Source organism: Marmota flaviventris, chromosome 1 (genome assembly GCF_047511675.1).
Source record: "Marmota flaviventris isolate mMarFla1 chromosome 1, mMarFla1.hap1, whole genome shotgun sequence".
Lineage (NCBI taxonomy): Eukaryota > Metazoa > Chordata > Mammalia > Rodentia > Sciuridae > Marmota > Marmota flaviventris.
Window position 1 is genome coordinate 63775251 of NC_092498.1, and position 20137 is coordinate 63795387.

The 20137-nt window shown below is 34.6% G+C and overlaps 1 protein-coding gene across 1 annotated transcript in view; it reads right to left on the reverse strand.

The window, feature by feature from the left end:
• LOC114085178 (cadherin-related family member 4-like) overlaps window positions 1-20137 on the reverse strand; it is a 93288-nt gene that overhangs the window by 57713 nt on the left and 15438 nt on the right. The window contains exons 9-12 of the mRNA XM_071613501.1: window positions 18709-18821; window positions 17843-17988; window positions 5493-5673; window positions 2965-3121 (exon numbers count right to left, since the gene is read on the reverse strand). Coding sequence (XP_071469602.1) covers window positions 2965-3121; window positions 5493-5673; window positions 17843-17988; window positions 18709-18821 — 597 coding nt within the window. The remainder of the gene's footprint in view (window positions 1-2964; window positions 3122-5492; window positions 5674-17842; window positions 17989-18708; window positions 18822-20137) is intronic.

The following is a 20137-nucleotide window of genomic DNA, read 5'->3' on the forward strand; positions in this document are numbered from 1 at the left end:
ATTGGTACTCTTTTCAAACCATAATTAACATAAATTTGGACCAATAGCAGTGGCCCAAAAGCTATATAAACACCTAAACTAGTACAGTTGGAGGGAGAAAACCTGCTTTCAGGTCCTTTCCAGCACTGCTGGAGTTCTGTTCCTAACTATCAGTTAAATCCTGCTCTTACACTCACTCATTCTGGTCTGAGGCTTTCACAAGACAAGAACCCAGAAAGAAGAAGAAATTGAAGGTAAGTCTCTGGGGTCTGCTGCAACATTGGAGGGCATGGCCTGATATTAAGAGCTGCAACACTTCTTGGCTGCAGAGGCCCGCAATCTTAGCAGACCCCATCCACCACCTGCCAGAGAATGAGTTTCCTCTCAAAACTCCAGTTTCACAAGGAGAAGGGTGGGAACAGGTAAATTGGTGTTAGTGATTTTGTAATTCTGAAGTGCAGGGATGGATTCAGTGATTCATTTCATTACTGTGCTGCATAATTTGCAAATCTGTTAATTATGTTATCTTAAAAATATCAGATCATCCTTAGACAATAGTAATTAAGAATGGAATGACTAACAAAATACATAGGATGGGGTGATTTTTTCACATCAATGTCCATTAAAGAGAAATAACCTAATAAAATACAAGACTAACAATACTGACTTAGAGAAATATTCATTTCATTACCTTACTTAAAATTTAAATCTATTGCATATGAAATCATTTGGATTAATTAAATAGTAATTCACTGTTAAACATTAAAATTATACATTTATTCCTGGTATCCTGGTGAAAATCATTCCTTAATTAATTGAGATAACTTTAAGTTAATATACACTAATCTACTAGAGCTGTAATCATTATTTTAAAATAAAGTTTTGATGTTTATTATAAGTCCACATTTTGAATGACTGCTAGAGCTGTTTCTCCTCTTAATATAATACACATGCCAAAGGATGGTAAAAAGAACTAATCACCTCTACATTTACATTTTAAAAAAATTCAAGTTCTAGATTGTAGTCTTTTGTGAGTTTAAAACTTAAGCATTTTTGGAAAACTAAATAGGTTTTCTTTCTATATTCTGCTAATAAATGTTTAATTCACTAAGCATTAAAATTGTATTTCTTTTTACAAACTGGCTTTTCTTCCCTTGCTGCTATAGCAAGATTAGCATGTAACCATCTTAATAACCCTTTTTGAATTTAATATCCCATTTAAGAAAATTGCAATTATATTCAATCCAGTCATATAGTAATTGGGAGAAAAAGATAAAGGGGTTATATCACATATCAGTAAGTTAATTGAAGTTCATATTCTACAATCTCCAGGGATAGGTAGGGGAATCAATGGTTTTCATTCTGTGAATATTGAGACTGGATTTATGTTTAGTCAAAATTAGAGTATATCCAATACAATAATTTTGCTATTGTTTATTTGTATAATTTTGGTTGTTTTGTTTCATTTTTGTTAGAGTTGTCCAAATAGGAAGAATTCAAAGATATATTACATAGTGCCATGATTTTTACCTTCCTAATTGAGAATATTTTGATACCACATTATTTTTCATTATTATCAGGATATGTATATGTATGTGTATGTGTGTGTGTATATATATATATATACATATATATATATATATATATATATATATATATACATATACATATGTATATATATATATAATATAGTTTATATGAATCTATTTTAATATTCTGGTCATATCAGCAATATCTTCTTACTACAAAGAATTGTGAAAAGGTAACCTTGATGCACTTGGCAGTAATTTGTTACTAAATCCTGTCAATGGCTTAAAAATTATTTGAAATTTCAATTTTGTTTATTTATGATTCATTAATGCAGTCTTGATTAATATGTATCCAACCAGCACCAAATATGTCATACTCCTAGTTTAATAACAAACTTTCTTCTTTTACTCTAATTGGGAAAACAGAGGTGAAATATGTGATTAGTGCCAAGGTTAGAGAGCTATAAAATGCTGTGAGAAGCCAAGGAGAGGCACCTCATCCAAACATGAAAGAGAAGAAACATCAGGGATGGCTTCCTAAAAGAAATGTTAATGCAAATTATGAAGGTTGTGCAAAAGGGGACATGGGAAATGGGGACACAAAAAAAAGCTAGGATGGATTTTGAACAGCATTAAGATTGAAAGGCAGAACTGAAAGACATCACAGTATTTTAATGTCATGAAAATTATTCTCTGCCTAAATCACAGTGTGGGACAGCAAGTGGTAAAGATATAGGGGTTTGTTTGAAATGCATCTTGGGTAGAAGTTCAATTTCAATGAAATCAGTATAAAAACTAAGTGAAAAAGTACTTCTTACTTATATTTCACTCATCCAGTCCATGTTGTGTTGTTCATAAGCTAATTGTTCAGATAAGCAACATTTTTTATCACTGTGTTGAACACAGTACATAATTTAATTTCCTGTTTTTTTAAAAAATATATGATATAGCAACATGTAGAATGACTTTATCCTCAAAACTTACAGGAAATAAAATCTATATTTCCCCAATTGGTAAAATATTTTAGCTACTGCATATTCCAAGATATAGCAATAAGTATGCACAATTATTCTAATTATATACCAACCTCACTAGTTATTTAATATATTTATTATATATTTATTAATATATATATATATATATATATCTCCAACATAATATATCCAAAACAACCCAAAGGAGTAGACAGTATTTCATCACAGAACCATTTGTTGAAGGAAATTTGTAACCTTCCTAGTTCAGTTCGCAAGATTAAAATTGCATTCCATTGTTCATCTCAAAGCAAGATATGTTGTTGGCAATTTCAGGTTCAATTGAAAATTCAGGAACAAATTCTGCCATCAGCTATTTGAACTACTGTAGTTCATTAAGAATTTAATAATAATAAAAATAAAATGTTTTTCTATTTAAGGTTAATTACAGGGTCACATTCAGAGAGCAACTTTAAAATACTTACCCTCAGTTCATTGTTAGTGAGAGTAAAGGTTTTATTTGAAAAAGTATCCATAATCAAATGATAAGTTATGTTGTTATTAGGAAGAGTTGCATCCTTATCTGTGCATGTTAGAGAGACTAATAGAGTTTCAGATGGGATGTTTTCAGGAAGTTCAATTCTGTAATGAGTAAAACATAGGAAAAAATGTGGTATAACATGTTAATCAAGATTTATGCAGATGATAATATTTAGCATAAAAGATGTTTTAAAATGTGTTCACAGTTTAAATAACCACTTTGCCAATAAGAAAATCATAGTGTTGATAAAGAATTGTATAATAAATTATCTGGCATTCTTGTTGAGGGCAAAGGAAATGAAGTATTATTATGTTGAATAAATAAGCAGCAAATTAGTAAAATATATATATATATATATATATATATATATATATATATATATATATATATATATATTATTGAACAAAATGACAATTTGTACCCTGTAGCAGATACCATATCATTGTCTTAATTCTTAAAATAAGGAACTGAGAATTCCTTGCTATTAAATTTACAGGAGGGTGAGCTGGAACTGTTGATTCTGACCAGTATTCATATTTCCCTCTGTATGTCCCACTTTCCTTATAGCTCCTGCCCTTGGCTTATATGGAGTCTACTGGCAAGTGAAATGCAAAGGAAGACTGTGCATCAGCTCTAGGTAAGATAGTTACAATTTGGAGTACTTTCCACATGTTCTCCCTCCCTTCTGTCCATGTGGTGGGGAGCAAAAGGAAATAACATCGCAAAGCAAAATTACTGAACAAACTGGGATCCCTGAATCAGTGTGGAGGAGTGCCAACAGTATGGCCAACAAGCCTGTGCTGTTCTTCCCATAAGAGACAAGGACATGCTTATTAAATTTAGCCATTGATATGTACGTTTAATTCATTAACAGCAATTAAGTGGAAAATATTGTGATGAGTTCAAATGACTATAATTGTATGTTTTCCTCAGTTGTCAAAAGGTATTATTAATTTAATCATTGAAAATACCTTAGTACTAAAAAATAATGAAATAAAAGATGAATTTTTTAAATTTGTTAACGTGAAGAATGTTCTGGAAACTAAATTTTATAATATTCCTTCAATAAGAATCTATAGGCTACTAGCTGGAATAGAAAGAGAAGGGAAGCCAGGCACAGTGGCACAAGCCTGTAATCCTAGCGACTCTGCAGGGTGAGACAGGAAGATCTCAAGTTCAAAGCCAGCCTCAGCAAAAGTGAGCTGCTAAGCAACTCAGTGAGACCCCATCTCTAAATAAAAATAGAAAATAGGGCTGGGGATGTGGCTCTGTGGTCAAGTACCCCAGAGTTTAATCCCTGGTATCCTCACCCCCTGCCAAAAAAAAAAAAAAAAAAAGTGAAAGGGAACTACTACAGAGTGTGCAGAAATATTGTTTGTTATTTCAGCCTTTTTTTTTTTTTTTTTTTTTTTTTTTTTTTTTTTTAGCAAAACAACAGGGACAAAAAGTTTACAAAGTAAAACTTGATTCTTTTTGAACCTTAAATTTACTTTTTACCTGGTACATAAAAACATGAAAATGATACATATTCATGAGTACTGTGTGATGTTTTAATATATGCATACCCTGTGCAATGTTTAAACATATCTGTCACTTCAAACATTTATCATTTTTATGGTGAAAGCTTTTGAAATCCTTTCTTTCAGCTTTTGAAATTCACCGCATGTTACCATTGTCTATAGTCACCCTGTTATGCAATAGCACACCAGTACTTACTAATTTAACTGAAACTTAGTACCTGTCGATCAGGTACTTTCTGTCCTCCCCACTGCTGCACCAGCCTCTAATAGCCACCATTTGACTACTGACTTCTATGAGATCATAAAAGTTGAATCTTGAAGTACAACAGAGCAAAGACACTTTTTTCATATTTGGATTTTTTTACTGTTTTATTACTATAAAATGATCAAGTACATATTCTGCGTTTTTTTCCACAAAATATTGTTTAAAATAGAAGATAAGTAATTTGAGGGCAAACTACCCCAAACCTTTCATAACATATAAAATATTATTTCTGCTATTAAAGTAAAAATTCTGATGAATCAGGAGCTTCCCTTTCAACACTTGCAGAACTATCTAAATTTTATTGCATGTAGTTGACATTAATCCCATCCTGGTGACCTTTTGATGCTGGAAGCACACATTTCTATGGTTTCCTCAGGTTTTCTATATACGAGTTAATCATTTGGAATCCAAAAATCCAAAATCTGATATCATGTGAGCACTCAAAGAATTTCAGATTTTAGAGCATTTGAGACTTGTTTTTATACATTGTTTTTTGAGAGCAAATAAAAGCAGATCCACTTGTTTCAGTGAGGAAAAAGAAAGAGAAGCTGCATATTATCTGAAAATAAGATGAGGAAAGAATGAAGGGCTTCTGCTTCCACCAGGGATGGCATGATGGTTACTCTTTATTTCTTTCTTTTATCTTTGACAAAATCCGAAGCTCACATAATTGCTCCTGTAACTTACATGTAAATATCCTGTGAGCACTGAGGTGGATTGTCATTCACATCTTGTAGTATCACTGTGAGTGACCCAGTTGTTGAATGCATCCGTTTGTTGTCATAAGCTCTAATATATAATACCCAAGACTTTGGGGTGGCTACATCCTCATAATCCAAAGGACAGGCAATTGTGATCTCTCCTGAATCTAAAAGGCAAGCAAATGAAAATGTATTCAGCATTCACAAGATGAATAATTTATGATTTAAAATAATGGCATGGATAAAATAGTTCTAGGAACAAAATAAAGGTCAGTTGTTGACCTGTTGTAGCTCCCAAGTGAGTTACATACAACTTTGGATTTCTGAAGAATGGGAGTCAGGTAAGTGACAGGGGAAGAGAGAAGCCTCCTGAGCTGTGTAGATCAGATGGTATTTTGCGGGAGGGTTGTGAGGAGTACACTGTGAAGCTTAGGCTGAGAGTGGGAAAATGAGCACAGAAATCGGAGAGTAGATTGGGGTGGCTTGGATGTGGCTAAGTGGATGTGTGTGAAACTGTGGATAGTACACTGAGAAAAAGAACAAAAAGAAAAATTGATATTAATTAGGAACTGTTTTTTAAATCATTTTTATTGTATCTACATTTTCAGAGCATGTAACATGTACAATACACTGTCTCCTTTATAAACTGTGTTTTTTTATGCTAAATGTAAACACATACTTGATGCTTGATGTCATTTCTTACATTGATAGCTCTCCAAGCATTTTGGTTGTCTAGAGTACATTACCTAATGAATTCTTGAGGAAAAACTATAGGCATAATATTTCTTTATTGCTTTCACCTTCTGAAAATTTTATCTGCTGTCTTTATCTGTGAAATCATTTTGCTGGATATAAATTTTCAACTCTCATTTTGTGTTTTCATGTTTCCTAAGTATGTTACTTCATTAATTGATGGAAAAAATATTGTAAAAAAGTTTGTTTACAGTATGATTATCATTCTCTTATAAGTGACTTAGTCTTTTTGCCTAAAGACTCAAACACTTTTCTAAGTTAACATCTAATAATATACTGGAATGTGTTTCGAATTTAGTCATTCTGGGTTGATTTTCCCAAGAACCTCACATTTCTCGTAATATGCAGCTTCAAATCTCTTATTATAGGAAATGTATTCTTTTCCCCTGTTTTCTTAAAGTTGCAGTATAATTACACATAATAGTGAGATCTGTTGCTACATATTCATATATGCACAAAAGATAACAATATTTGGTCAAAGTCATTCCCCAGTATTTCCCCTTTTCCTCCCCTTCTTCCTTGCTCAGTCCCCTTTATTATACTGATCTTTTTTCTTGCTTTTTTTTTCTTTATCCTCTCTAGCTTCCACATATGAGAGAAAACACAGGACTTTTGACCTTCTGAGTTGGCTTATTTCCCTTAACATAATGTTCTCAAGTTTTATGTACTTTCCTGCAAATTACATAATTTCCATTATTTTATGGCTGAATAAAACTCCATTATTGTAAATATGTCACATTATCTTTTTTAAAAATTTTTGGTTCATGTAGAATTTTATTTATTATTATTATTTTTTAAAGGAGAATGGGAGAAAAGTTTATTAGGTTTACTACTCAAAATAGTAAATATCATGAATATGAGAAATTAAGTTTAATTAAATATCTTACTCCCTCCTGTATGCAAAGTAAATGAATGATTATTACATAGATTTTTTCACATTTCTTTGATAAAGCTTTTCTGAATGTTATTCTTGGCCCTCAGGCATAGGCTTTTGATCTGGTTAAAAGTTTTATGACAGTTATGAAACAAAAATTGAAAGAAAGACACATAAATTTCTTCCTTAAAGAGTCAATTTTTTAAAAAAAATAATAGATTTTTGTACTACTTATATCAAATTTTTAATTTGTTCTATCTTACCATTATAATTAATCTTCATATAAGAAAATGAAAACCTAGGTGCTTTCCATAGTTAATTTAAAATTTTAAAAACTGATACACTGATAGAAGAACAATTTCAAAATTCATAGCCATGAAAACCTACTTTATCCATTTATCCATTGACGGACACCTAGTTTGGCTTCATAATTTGGCTATTGCAAAGTGTGCTAATATAAATATGAGTATACATGTATTATTATAGTGTGATGATTTAAATCCTTTAGACCAAAAATTGTTATAGCTGGGTTTTTTGGTGGTTCCATGCTGAGTTTTAAGGAACTTCTATATCGATTTCCATAGTTGTTGTGCTAATTTACAGCCTACCAACAGTGCAAAAGTGTTCCTTTTTCCCGCCTCCTCTCTAGCATTTATTATTATTTCTATTCTTGATGACTGCCATTCTGACTGGAGTGAGATGAAATTTCGGTATAGTCTAGGAATGTATGCTTGAATGACACTTTTATTTCTTGGGTCGGTTGCTTTGTTTGCTTCCTCAGGAATTTGTAGAATATGATTTAAAGTGTTGGCTTTTCTCTGCCTATCATCAACAGCTATAATTTTTTTTCATTTTTATTTTAAATATAATATAATATTTTAAATAAAAATAAACCTGTGTAGAAGGCTTTTGTTCCAGAATAATCTGAGAGTAAGTTGCTAACATAATGCCTCATCTTCTGAAAATTTGATGTACATTTCCCAAAATATACATGATACAAGCATCAAAATCAGGAAGTTAATATCAATACATTTAATACTGAGAGTCTCATTCAAATTTCACTGATTGTCTCTATTTTTTCATAAAAAGAAGATCCAGTTCATATTGTCATGTGTTGTTAGTCAGTTTCAACTTTTTCAACTAAAAAAAGTTGTTAAATCTTCCCTTGAGTTTTACCACCTTAACCCTTTGAAAGATTTTTTTTTTTAATTTTTTTATTGTTGGTTGTTCAAAACATTACATAGTTCTTTTTTTTTAAATTTTTTATTGTTGGTTGTTCAAAACATTACATAGTTCTTGATATATCATATTTCACACTTTGATTCAAGTGGGTTATGAACTCCCATTTTTACCCCGTATACAGATTGCAGAATCATATCAGTTACACATCCATTGATTTACATGTTGCCATACTAGTGTCTGTTGTATTCTGCTGCCTTTCTTATCCTCTACTATCCCCCCTCCCCTCCCCTCCCCTCCTCTCTCTACCCCCTCTACTGTCATTCATTTCTCCCCCTTGTATTATTTTTTCCCTTTCCCCTCACTTCCTCTTGTATGTACTTTTGTATAACCCTGAGGGTCTCCTTCCATTTCCATGCAATTTCCCTTCTCTCTCCCTTTCCCTCCCACCTCTCATCCCTGTTTAATGTTAATCTTCTTCTCATGCTCTTCATCCCTACTCTGTTCTTAGTTACTCTCCTTACATCAAAGAAGACATTTGGCATTTGTTTTTTAGGGATTGGCTAGCTTCCCTTAGCATAATCTGCTCTAATGCCATCCATTTCCCTGTAAATTCTATGATTTTGTCATTTTTTAATGCAGAGTAATACTCCATTGTGTATAAATGCCACATTTTTTTTTATCCATTCATCCATTGAAGGGCATCTAGGTTGGTTCCACAGTCTAGCTATTGTGAATTGTGCTGCTATGAACATCGATGTAGCAGTGTCCCTGTAGCATGCTCTTATTAGGTCTTTAGGGAATAGACCGAGAAGGGGAATAGCTGGGTCAAATGGTGGTTCCATTCCCAGATTTCCAAGAAATCTTCATACTGCTATCCAAATTGGCTGCACCAATTTGCAGTCCCACCAGCAATGTACAAGTGTACCCTTTTCCCCACATCCTCGCCAGCACTTGTTGCTGTTTGACTTCATAATGGCTGCCAATCTTACTGGAGTGAGATGGTATCTTAGGGTGGTTTTGATTTGCATTTCTCTGACTGCTAGAGATGGTGAACACTTTTTCATGTACTTGTTGATTGATTGTATGTCCTCCTCTGAGAAGTGTCTGTTCAGGTCCTTGGCCCATTTGTTGATTGGGTTATTTGTTATCTTATTGTCTAATTTTTTGAGTTCTTTGTATACTCTGGATATTAGGGCTCTATCTGAAGTGTGAGGAGTAAAGATTTGTTCCCAGAATGTAGGCTCCCTATTTACCTCTCTTATTGTTTCTTTTACTGAGAAAAAACTTTTTAGTTTAAGTAAGTCCCATTTGTTGATTCTAGTTATTAACTTTTGTGCTATGGGTGTCCTATTGAGGAATTTGGAGACCGACCCCACAGTATGTAGATCGTAGCCAACTTTTTCTTCTATCAGACGGCGTGTCTCTGATTTGATATCAAACTCCTTGATCCATTTTGAATTAACTTTTGTGCATGGCGAGAGAAAGGGATTCAGTTTCATTTTGTTGCATATGGATTTCCAGTTTTCCCAGCACCATTTGTTGAAGATGCTATCCTTCCTCCATTGCATGCTTTTAGCCCCTTTATCAAATATAAGATAGTTGTAGTTTTGTGGATTGGTTTCTGTGTCCTATATTCTATACCATTGGTCCACCCGCCTGTTTTGGTACCAGTACCATGCTGTTTTTGTTACTATTGCTCTGTAGTATAGTTTGAAGTCTGGTATCGCTATACCGCCTGATTCACTCTTCCTGCTTAGAGTTGCTTTTGCTATTCTGGGTCTTTTATTTTTCCATATGAATTTCATGATTGCTTTCTCTATTTCTACAAGAAATGCCGTTGGGATTTTGATTGGCATTGCATTAAACCTATAGAGAACTTTTGGTAATATCGCCATTTTGATGATGTTAGTTCTGCCTATCCATGAACAGGGTATATTTTTCCATCTTCTAAGATCTTCTTCTATTTCTCTCTTTAGGGTTCTGTAGTTTTCATTGTATAAGTCTTTCACCTCTTTTGTTAGGTTGATTCCCAAGTATTTTATTTTATTTTTTTTTGAGGATATTGTGAATGGAGTGGATGTCCTCATTTCCATTTCAGAGGATTTGTCGCTGATATACAGGAATGCCTTTGATTTATGCGTGTTGATTTTATATCCTGCCACTTTGCTGAATTCATTTATTAGCTCTAATAGTTTCTTTGTAGACCCTTTTGGGTCTGCTAGGTATAGAATCATGTCAACTGAAAATAGTGATAATTTAAGTTCTTCTTTTCCTATTTTGATGCCTTTAATTTCTTCCGTCTGTCTAATTGCTCTGGCCAGTGTTTCGAGAACTATGTTGAACAGAAGTGGTGAGAGAGGGCATCCCTGTCTTGTTCCAGATTTTAGAGGGAATGCCTTCAATTTTTCTCCATTCAGAATGATGCTAGCCTGAGGCTTAGCATAGATTGCTTTTACAATATTGAGGTATGTTCCTGTTATCCCTAGTTTTTCTAGAGTTTTGAACATAAAGGGATGCTGTACTTTGTCGAATGCTTTTTCCGCATCTATCGAGATGATCATATGGTTCTTATTTTTAAGTCTATTGATGTGGTGAATAACATTTATTGATTTCCTTATATTGAACCAGCCTTGCATCCCAGGGATGAATCCTACTTGATCATGGTGCACAATTTTTTTGATATGTTTTTGTATCTGATTCGCCAGAATTTTATTGAGGATTTTTGCATCTAGGTTCATTAGAGATATTGGTCTGTAGTTTTCTTTCTTTGAAGTGTCTTTGTCTGGTTTAGGTATCAGGGTGATGTTGGCCTCGTAGAATGAATTTGGAAGTTCTCCCTCTTTTTCTATTTCCTGAAGTAGCTTGAAAAGTATTGGTATTATTTCCTCTTTAAAGGTTTTGTAAAACTCTGCTGTATACCCATCCGGTCCTGGGCTTTTCTTAGTTGGTAGTCTTTTGATGGTTTCTTCTATTTCCTCAATTGATATTGGTCTGTTTAGGTTGTCTATATCCTCCTGACTCAATCTGGGCAGATCATATGACTTAAGAAATTTATCGATGCCTTCACTATCTTCTAATTTATTGGAGTATAAGGATTCAAAATAATCTCTGATTATCTTCTGTATTTCTGAAGTGTCTGTTGAGATATTGCCTTTTTCATCCCGTATGCTAATAATTTGAGTTCTCTCTGCTCTTCGTTAGCATGGCTAAGGGTCTGTCGATTTTATTTATTTTTTCAAAGAACCAACTTTTAGTTTTGTCAATTTTTTTAATTGTTTCTTTTGTTTCGATTTCATTAATTTCACCTCTGATTTTAATTATTTCTTGTCTTCTACTTCTTTTGCTGTTGTTTTGCTCTTCTTTTTCTAGGATTTTGAGATGAAGTATGAGATCATTTATTTGTTGTTTTTTTTTTTTTTTCTTTTTTTAAGGAATGAACTCCAAGCAATGAATTTTCCTCTTAGAACTGCTTTCAATGTGTCCCATAGATTCTGATATGTTGTGTCTGTGTTTTCATTTATCTCTAAGATTTTTTTTAATTTCCTCCTTGATGTCTTCTATAACCCATTGATCATTCAGTAACCTATTGTTCATTCTCCAAGTGATGCATGATTTTTCCTTCCTTCTTTTATCGTTGATTTTCAGTTTCATTCCATTATGATCAGATAAGATTCATGGTATTATCTCTACTCCTTTATATTGTCTAAGAGTTGCCCTATGACATAATATATGATCTATTTTTGAGAAGGATCCATGTGCTGCTGAGAAAAAAGTGTAACTGCTTGATGTTGGGTGGTATATTCTATATATGTCAATTAAGTCTAGGTTATTAATTGTGTTATTGAGTTCTATAGTTTCCTTATTCAACTTTTGTTTGGAAGATCTGTCCAGTGGCGAGAGAGGTGTGTTGAAGTCTCCCATGATTATTGTATGGTGGTCTATTAGACTCTTGAACTTGAGAAGAGTTTGTTTGATGAACATAGCTGCGCCATTGTTTGGGGCATATATATTTATGATTGTTATGTCTTGTTGGTGTATGGTTCCCTTGAGCAGTATGTAGTGTCCCTCTTTATCCCTTTTGATTAACTTTGGCTTGAAATCTATTTTATTTGATATGAGTATGGACACTCCTGCTTGTTTCCGAAGTCCATATGAGTGATATGATTTTTCCCAACCTTTCACCTTCAGCCTATGTATGTCTTTTCCTATCAAATGCATCTCCTGTAGGCAGCATATTGTTGGGTCTTGTTTTGTGATCCATTCTACTAGCCTGTGTCTCTTAATTGGTGAGTTTAAGCCATTAACATTTCGAGTTATTATTGAGATATGGGTTGTTCTTCCAGCCATATTTGTTTATTTCTGTTACTAAACATGGTTTGTTTTCCTCTTTGATTATTTTTCCCCCCTTTACTGTCCTACCTCCCACTGTTGGTTTTCATTGTTATTTTCCATTTCCTCTTCCTGTAATGTTTTGCTGAGGATGTTTTGAAGAGATGGTTTTCTAGCTGCAAATTCTTTTAACTTTTGTTTATCGTGGAAGGTTTTAATTTCATCTTCCATCCTGAAGCTTAATTTCGCTGGATACACAATTCTTGGTTGGAACCCAATTTCTTTCAGTGTTTGAAATATGTTATTCCAAGATCTTCTAGCTTTCAGAGTCTATGTTGAAAGATCAGCTGTTATCCTGATTGGCTTACCCCTAAATGTAATCTGCTTCCTTTCCCTTGTAGCTTTTAAAATTCTCTCCTTATTCTGTATGTTGGGCATCTTCATTATAATGTGTCTAGGTGTGGATCTCTTATGATTTTGCACATTCGGCGTCCTGTAGGCTTCTAGGATTTGGGATTCTGTCTCATTATTCAAGTCTGGGAAGTTTTCTCGTATTATTTCATTGAATAGATTGCTCATTCCTTTGGTTTGGACCTCTATACCTTCCTGTATCCCAATGACTCTTAAGTATGGTCTCTTTGTTATCCCATATTTCTTGGATGTTCTTCTCATGGTTTCTTAACAGTCTTGCCGAGCTGTCTATGTTCTTTTCAAGTTGAAATACTTTGTCTTCATTGTCTGATGTTCTATCTTCTGAGTGTTCTACTCTGCTGGTAGTATTCTCAATTGAGTTTTTAAGTTGGTTTATTGCTTCCTGCATTTCTAGGATTTCTGTTTGTTTGTTTTTTATAACCTCTATCTCCCTGTATAGTTGATCTTTTGCTGCCTGGATTTGTTTGTGTAATTCATTGTCGAAGTGATCTTTCATTGTCTGATTTTGCTGTCTAATGTCTTCCTTAATACTCCAGATCATCTGAAGCATGTATATCCTGAATTCTTTATCTGACATTCCATCTGCTGCAGCTGTTACCTCTTCTAAAGTTGAGTTGACCTGCATTGCTTGTGGTCCTTTCTTTCCTTGTCTTTTCATATTGCTTGCGTTTCTTTCTGCTTGGTGAAACTGTTGTGTTTTTGAAAAATTTTTCCCCCTATATATTTATATTGCTCTTGTATAGTTGAAAAGTCTCCCTTGCAGGGTTGGGCGGCGGTCTGCCTACCTTGCAGGCACGGGCGGCGGCTCTGCTCTGCCCCTCCTCCAATTGGTGTGACTTGTCTACCATGCCCGCGGACCCCTGGGCCTGTTCCGGGCGCGGGCAAAGGCTCTGCTCTGCTCCTACTCCAATTGGGGTGATGTGCCTACCACCCCGGCCAGCCGCTGGGCCTGTTCCACCAGTCGGTCGCAGGTCTGCCTACCTTGCGGGAACGGGCGGCGGCTCTGCTCTGCCCCTACTCCAAATGGGGTGACGTGTGTGTCGCGCTGGCAGGCCACTGGGCCTGTTCTGCTGGTCGGTCGCAGGTCTGCCTACCTTTCGGGCACGGGTGGTGGCTCTGCTTTACCCCTACTGCAATTGGGGTGTCGTGACTACAACGCCGGCAGGTCGCTGGGCCTGTTCCGGGCGCGGGTGGCGGCTCTGCTCTGCCCCTACTCCACTTGGGGTGACGTGTGTACCACGCCCGCCGACCACTGGTCCTGTTCTGCCGGTCAGTCGCAGGTCTGCCTACCTTGCGGGTGCGGGTGGCGGCTCTGCTCTGCCCCTACTCCAATTGGGGTCACGCCGGCCGGCCGCCGGGCCTGTTCCAGGCGCGGGCGGCTGCTCTGCTCTGCCCCTCTGGCTTGATGACAAAGTGAGAGAGACTCGGGTGTTTGTGACTCACTTTCTTTACCAGGAGACCAACTGTTTCTGTCGCCGCTGGTATCGATGAAGTTCTCTCCTCCGCCGCTTTCTGATGACATCAGATCTCTGCCATGTTGGTATCCCATGCGAATGGCAGCATTTTGTTCCCTTTGCCGGGTGACCAAAGCAACGGGTGAGTCCTGACCGGCCCTCACAAGCCCCGTCTCAGTCCTGTTGCCACTGCCTATGAAGGCTCGGTTGGTATTTACCTCCACAGTGTTCAGCAGGACCCGGACCGAGAAGCAGTTTCCGCGGATTCTTTAGCCCTGGGCCAGAGCAGTTCCGGGAGCCGGAATTCGGCCGCTCCGTGCTCGGTGTATGTTCTGATAGGAGCAGGCTCCAAGAAGCAGTTTCCGCGGGTTAATTAGCACTGAGCCTGAGTAATTTGTCTGCGAGCCGCAGGCAAATGGCATCCTGAAATTACCTGTTCTATGGCTGAATGAGCTGTGATCAGTCGAAAACAGGGATGGTGACGTCAGCTCTCCAAGATGGTGGCCGCTGGCTTCCTCTGTGGTCTGACTGGTGTGGAGAACCGAATTGGACCGCTTCCTTCCCCCGTCTCAAACCCAGAATTCAGCACTTAGTACGGTGATTGCACAGCTGGCAGAAGCCCGCGGAAAATGTAGCTCTGAATCTTTGCGTTGCTATCTCCTCGTTTCCCAGAGCGCGCCGCAGACTCTAGCCGTGGGGCGATTTGCTGAATAAGCAGCGTGACCCTCCGTGCGAACAAATCTCTCGCGTTTGAGCCCCCGTAGCTGATCCTCGTGCGATGGAAATCCTTCCTTTAGGTTTTGGAGCACCCCAATTTTGCTGGAAATTCCTAACAAGATAGCTTTTAGCCTTTCTAACTTGTCATTCTCCCGCACAGTGACATTGTACACGGGGGTAATGCACTCCCTTCGCCGCCATCTTCCCCCATGTGATTATATAGTTCTTGATATATCATATTTCACACTTTGATTCAAGTGGGTTAAGATTTTTAAAAATAGCAATTTTAGAGAATTTCTCTCAGATTAGATGAGCCTGATGTTTTCTCAATTGATTAAGGTTTTAAAGCTTTTGATTAAATACCACAGAAGTTATACTTTATTCTGTCAGTTTGTTTCATTACTAATCATGTCCATCTTAATTACTTGACTAAGCAGGCATCTGCCAGTTTACTCCATTCCAAAGTTACTGTTTTGCCTTGTGCAAAATATATTTTGTGGAGAAGTATTTGAAACTACATAAGCATCCTCTACCTCATCAAACTGTTATGTTTATTTGCATATTTATGTCTCTGTGGACTCATGGTGTCCCATTTTATTTATGGGTTTTAATGTACAATAAACTTATTTATGTTTATTTATTTATTAAATATGTTTTTTTTTAGTTGTTGATGGGCCTTTATTTTATATATTTGTATGTGGTACTGAGAATCAAACCCAGTGCATCACACATGCTAGGCAAGCACTCTTCCACTGAGCTACAACCCCAGCCCTATTTATTTTTATTGATATATAATATTCATAGATCTTTATGAGTACATTATGATAATTTGATATATATATATACAATGTATAACAACCAAATCAGAGTAATAAATATTTTTATCTACTAAAATCTTAATCATTTTTATGTTTGGGGAACTTTAATACTCCTATGTTCTCATTATTTGGAGATAAATCACACTGTTATGACCAGTGATTGTTCTACTGTGCTGTAGAGAGCCAGAACTAATTCTTCCTACTACCTACCTTTTGGTACCTCTTAATCTCCTTTTCATCTTCCATCCTGTGTCCTTCCAAGTCTCTATGACCTGAGAACATGTATTATCTATCTTTTTTCTCTCTGGCTTATTTCACTTAACAAAATGATATCTAGTTCTGTCTATGCTGTTGCAAATGACAAGATTGCAAACTCTTTTAGAATGGAATAGTATTCCATTGTGAAAATATACTGCACGTACCTCATCTTTTCACCCATTGGTGGACACCTTGGTTGATTCTATGCATGATTATTTATTTTGATATTCCAATGGACCTAGCATTTCCAAAATATAACCAATTTTGTCTAATTTCTTCACCTTATTGACATTCCTTATTATTGTATGAGTAGGTTCTTGCATGTTTGTTCATACTATATTTTAACTGCTCTAGTCTCAAAAGGAACCATTCCTCTAAGGAGCTCTTGTAGGGAAATGGGACTTAGAGGTCAGTATCTGCACACAAAGTATACTTTTGCTATTGTGACATTGGAGTTCTTAAACTCTTTCAATCTTATTGTAGACACAGGTACAGAATGTATGTATGTGTGTATACACATGTAGTTATGTCAATATTTTTTGTGTATTTGTGTATATTATGTATAGACACATATATACAAATATGTATATTGAAATGCATATATTCACTCTGATACCTTCAAATTTTAATTCATCCCCACCCACATGGTTTTCATTTTCTATCTTGATAATTCATCTCTCCTATAGGAGTGTCAGCCTTTCCTTAATGTAGTTATCAATCCCCCTGTATGTAAACTACTGTCCTTTCTCTGCTGCCATCTCCCTCATACCCAGTTCAAGGACCCTTCTTCCCCTCCATTTAAACTGTGACTTGCCATACCTAGCCACCCCTCCATGGGTCATCTTCTTCCTAACCTCAGATTCTGATCCCCTACATGGTGGTCTTTCTATTGATACGGTAGACCATTTATATTTAATCCAATTATGTGTATACCCTCTTTAAAAGATGAGAAATTTTTCTTTCTTCCTCCTCCTCACTTTATACCTAAATTGTTAGAGGCATGAACTTCTAACTTCCAGTCATGTGAGATGTACTCAGAGTTACAAGTGTCACAATCAAGCAGATTAAATTCACTACAGGTCTTCTAAAGAAATTAATCATATGAGTTTGGCTAAATTAAAACTCCTCTCCAGGAGTTATATGATAGATGGGGGTTAGGACAGTAAAACCCCAAAGGGGTTATTATGCATGCAAAGTCCTAGAAGAATGTATGATATAAAAATAAATATTCAATTTATGTTAACTAGTATTCTGGTTTCCATGGGAAAGTTTACTTCTCAGAGGAAAACTATACAATAAAATCCTAGGGAATACTGTTATGGATCTGAATTGTGAGAGTTTCCATACTTCTGAGAAGGAAGAAATGATTACTTGTTACTTCATAGAAATATGTAAATACACTGCTAAATATTTTGAAGATGTTTTCATCCTAATAGAATGATAATCAGGCTTATTTTTAGCTAGTGAAAAATACATTATATTATACTTTCTGAAATGATTAGCCACAAAACTTTTTTACCTTCATTTATAGAAAATTCTTTTTGTGTACCTATAAATTCATAGTGTACTGAGTCCCCTATGTCTCTATCAGTTGCTGTCAACTTGACCAGCATTGTTCCAACAGGCAGATTTTCATAAATATTTATAGGTGCATCTGGTATGTATCTGTGGGACAAAAGAGATTTTTTTTTATCATTCAGTATAAACAAATGTCTCTTTTCATCTATGTCATACAACAAATATTTTAAATTTCTTGTGATACATATTTTGTAACATTTTAAAGCCACTGGTCTTAAATAATTTGTAGATTATTATGTATGTAGGGAATGCGTACATATCATAAATGATCTTATAATATTTTTTCTTCTTCTTTTCTTTTTTTTTTTTCAATTTTTTTTTTACCTAAACTCTTTCTCCAGTCCTTCCAATGACTAGTAAATTATACTGTTTTCCATATGATAAAATTCTACAAACACTCTGGCAATCACATTTTCATTTCATATGTTTGGAAATATTTTAATATCAGCAAGAACTTATTGCCCAAATTCTCTTGAACTGCCACATTGATTCACAACATGAACATATCTCTGAGTTTTCTGTAATATTTTACATATTAAAGTTAATCAGCAAGAAAATAGCAAATGTTAGAATCTTTTCCACCAAAGTATTATTTCTCTTTGTAGTGTTGAAAGCAAAGTAGAAATGGAGTTGATTTTTAATCCTTATTTAAAAAAAGCAATAATAAAAAGTTCATAAAATTTTGATTTCTAATAATTTTAAGAAAATTGTAATAGAAATAGTAAAACATTGATATTTTAACTGCTATTTAAAAAGTTTCAGTGATTTAATCTTAGCACTTAAATATTTAGATAACTCATTGCTTACGTAAGAACAGGACTCTCATCATTAACATTCTGGATGTTTATAGTGATGGTGCCAATACATGACTCCACAGGGAGGTTCTCCTTATTCCTAACAGCAATTACAAACTGGAAATGCTAAAATAAACAAGAGAAGAGAGTACATCTTTATTTTTTTTTCTTGAGTACTTAAAATATGCATCTACCCCTTCATAAAAAGTTCTTTAAAAAAAAAAACAGAAAAAAAACACTCTAAAAAATTCTTAGCATAAAAATGTAGCATCCCAAAAACACTTTAAAATCATTTCTAGAAAAGAACATCTCTTGTATTCTCATGCAGATTCTGCAATTAATGCAAACTTCCCAGTTGTTATGATACTGAGGTTAAATTTTTGATGGTTTTTCAGCATACCACTATAAGGAAATATGTCAAATTTAAATTTGTTAAAATATCAAAATACTATAACAAATTAGAGTAAATAAATACATTTTAAAAATAAATAAAATATCAAAATAAAAGTAACTTTATTGTTTAGGGAAAAATCTCTGAAGCTCAACAACTAACTTTTAGAAAATACTGACTGAAAAGCCTCAAATATTTTAGAAACTTCAGAATAGAAATTTTATTTAAAGAGGTAACATTCCAATGCCATAAACAACAAAGAAGTGTAGTCTAAAGAGGTAATACATAATTTTGATGAAGTCAAAGAATGATTGTAATTTTTTGTTTCATTTTTAAATTTAATTTAATAATAAGTTATATGTATACGCAAAATGTACTTTAAAATACATTTAATCCACAAAATTATAACTTTTTGAGCTTTCTACTTCAGGAATATTTTAAATAAGTGAGAAGAAATTGAAGATCACAGATATGGATATTCTAAAATTTGTATGAACAACAATATATTACATTTAAGCAAATTATTCTTCAGAAAAAAGCACGTTTAAACTATTTGTTTAGAAATAAGGTAGAAAAATGTATAAAATAGATATAAAATACACAATTAGGAAAAAAGTAGGAGAAAACTAAATGTGTGGTACTTAGAAGTAAAGGTAAGAGTTGCAACACAGTACTTGGAAAACAAAAATAGTATTTTTGAACAAATGAATCTGTTGTCTCTATATGTTTTGAATCTTAACAAAACATTGGAAATTGGTAGCTAAAGTTAAATGTTTTCATTCAAAAATTATTTCTCAAGTACTGACTATTTGATGCAAGTGTAATATACTAGAGATAAGAATTATCTTATTAAGATTAGAAATAACCTTAAGTGTGTAGGAAAGCATGTCTAATCGGGAAGATTGACATGTAAATCAAAGGAAGGTGAAAGTTGATCAAGTGAAATTTTGCTTTTAAATCAGATTGAAGTACAGAATAAAATAGTTTTCTGTAATCCTTCAAAAATACTACTGAAATGATATTGTAAGGGGAAAGAAAAAGTGGGGGTAGG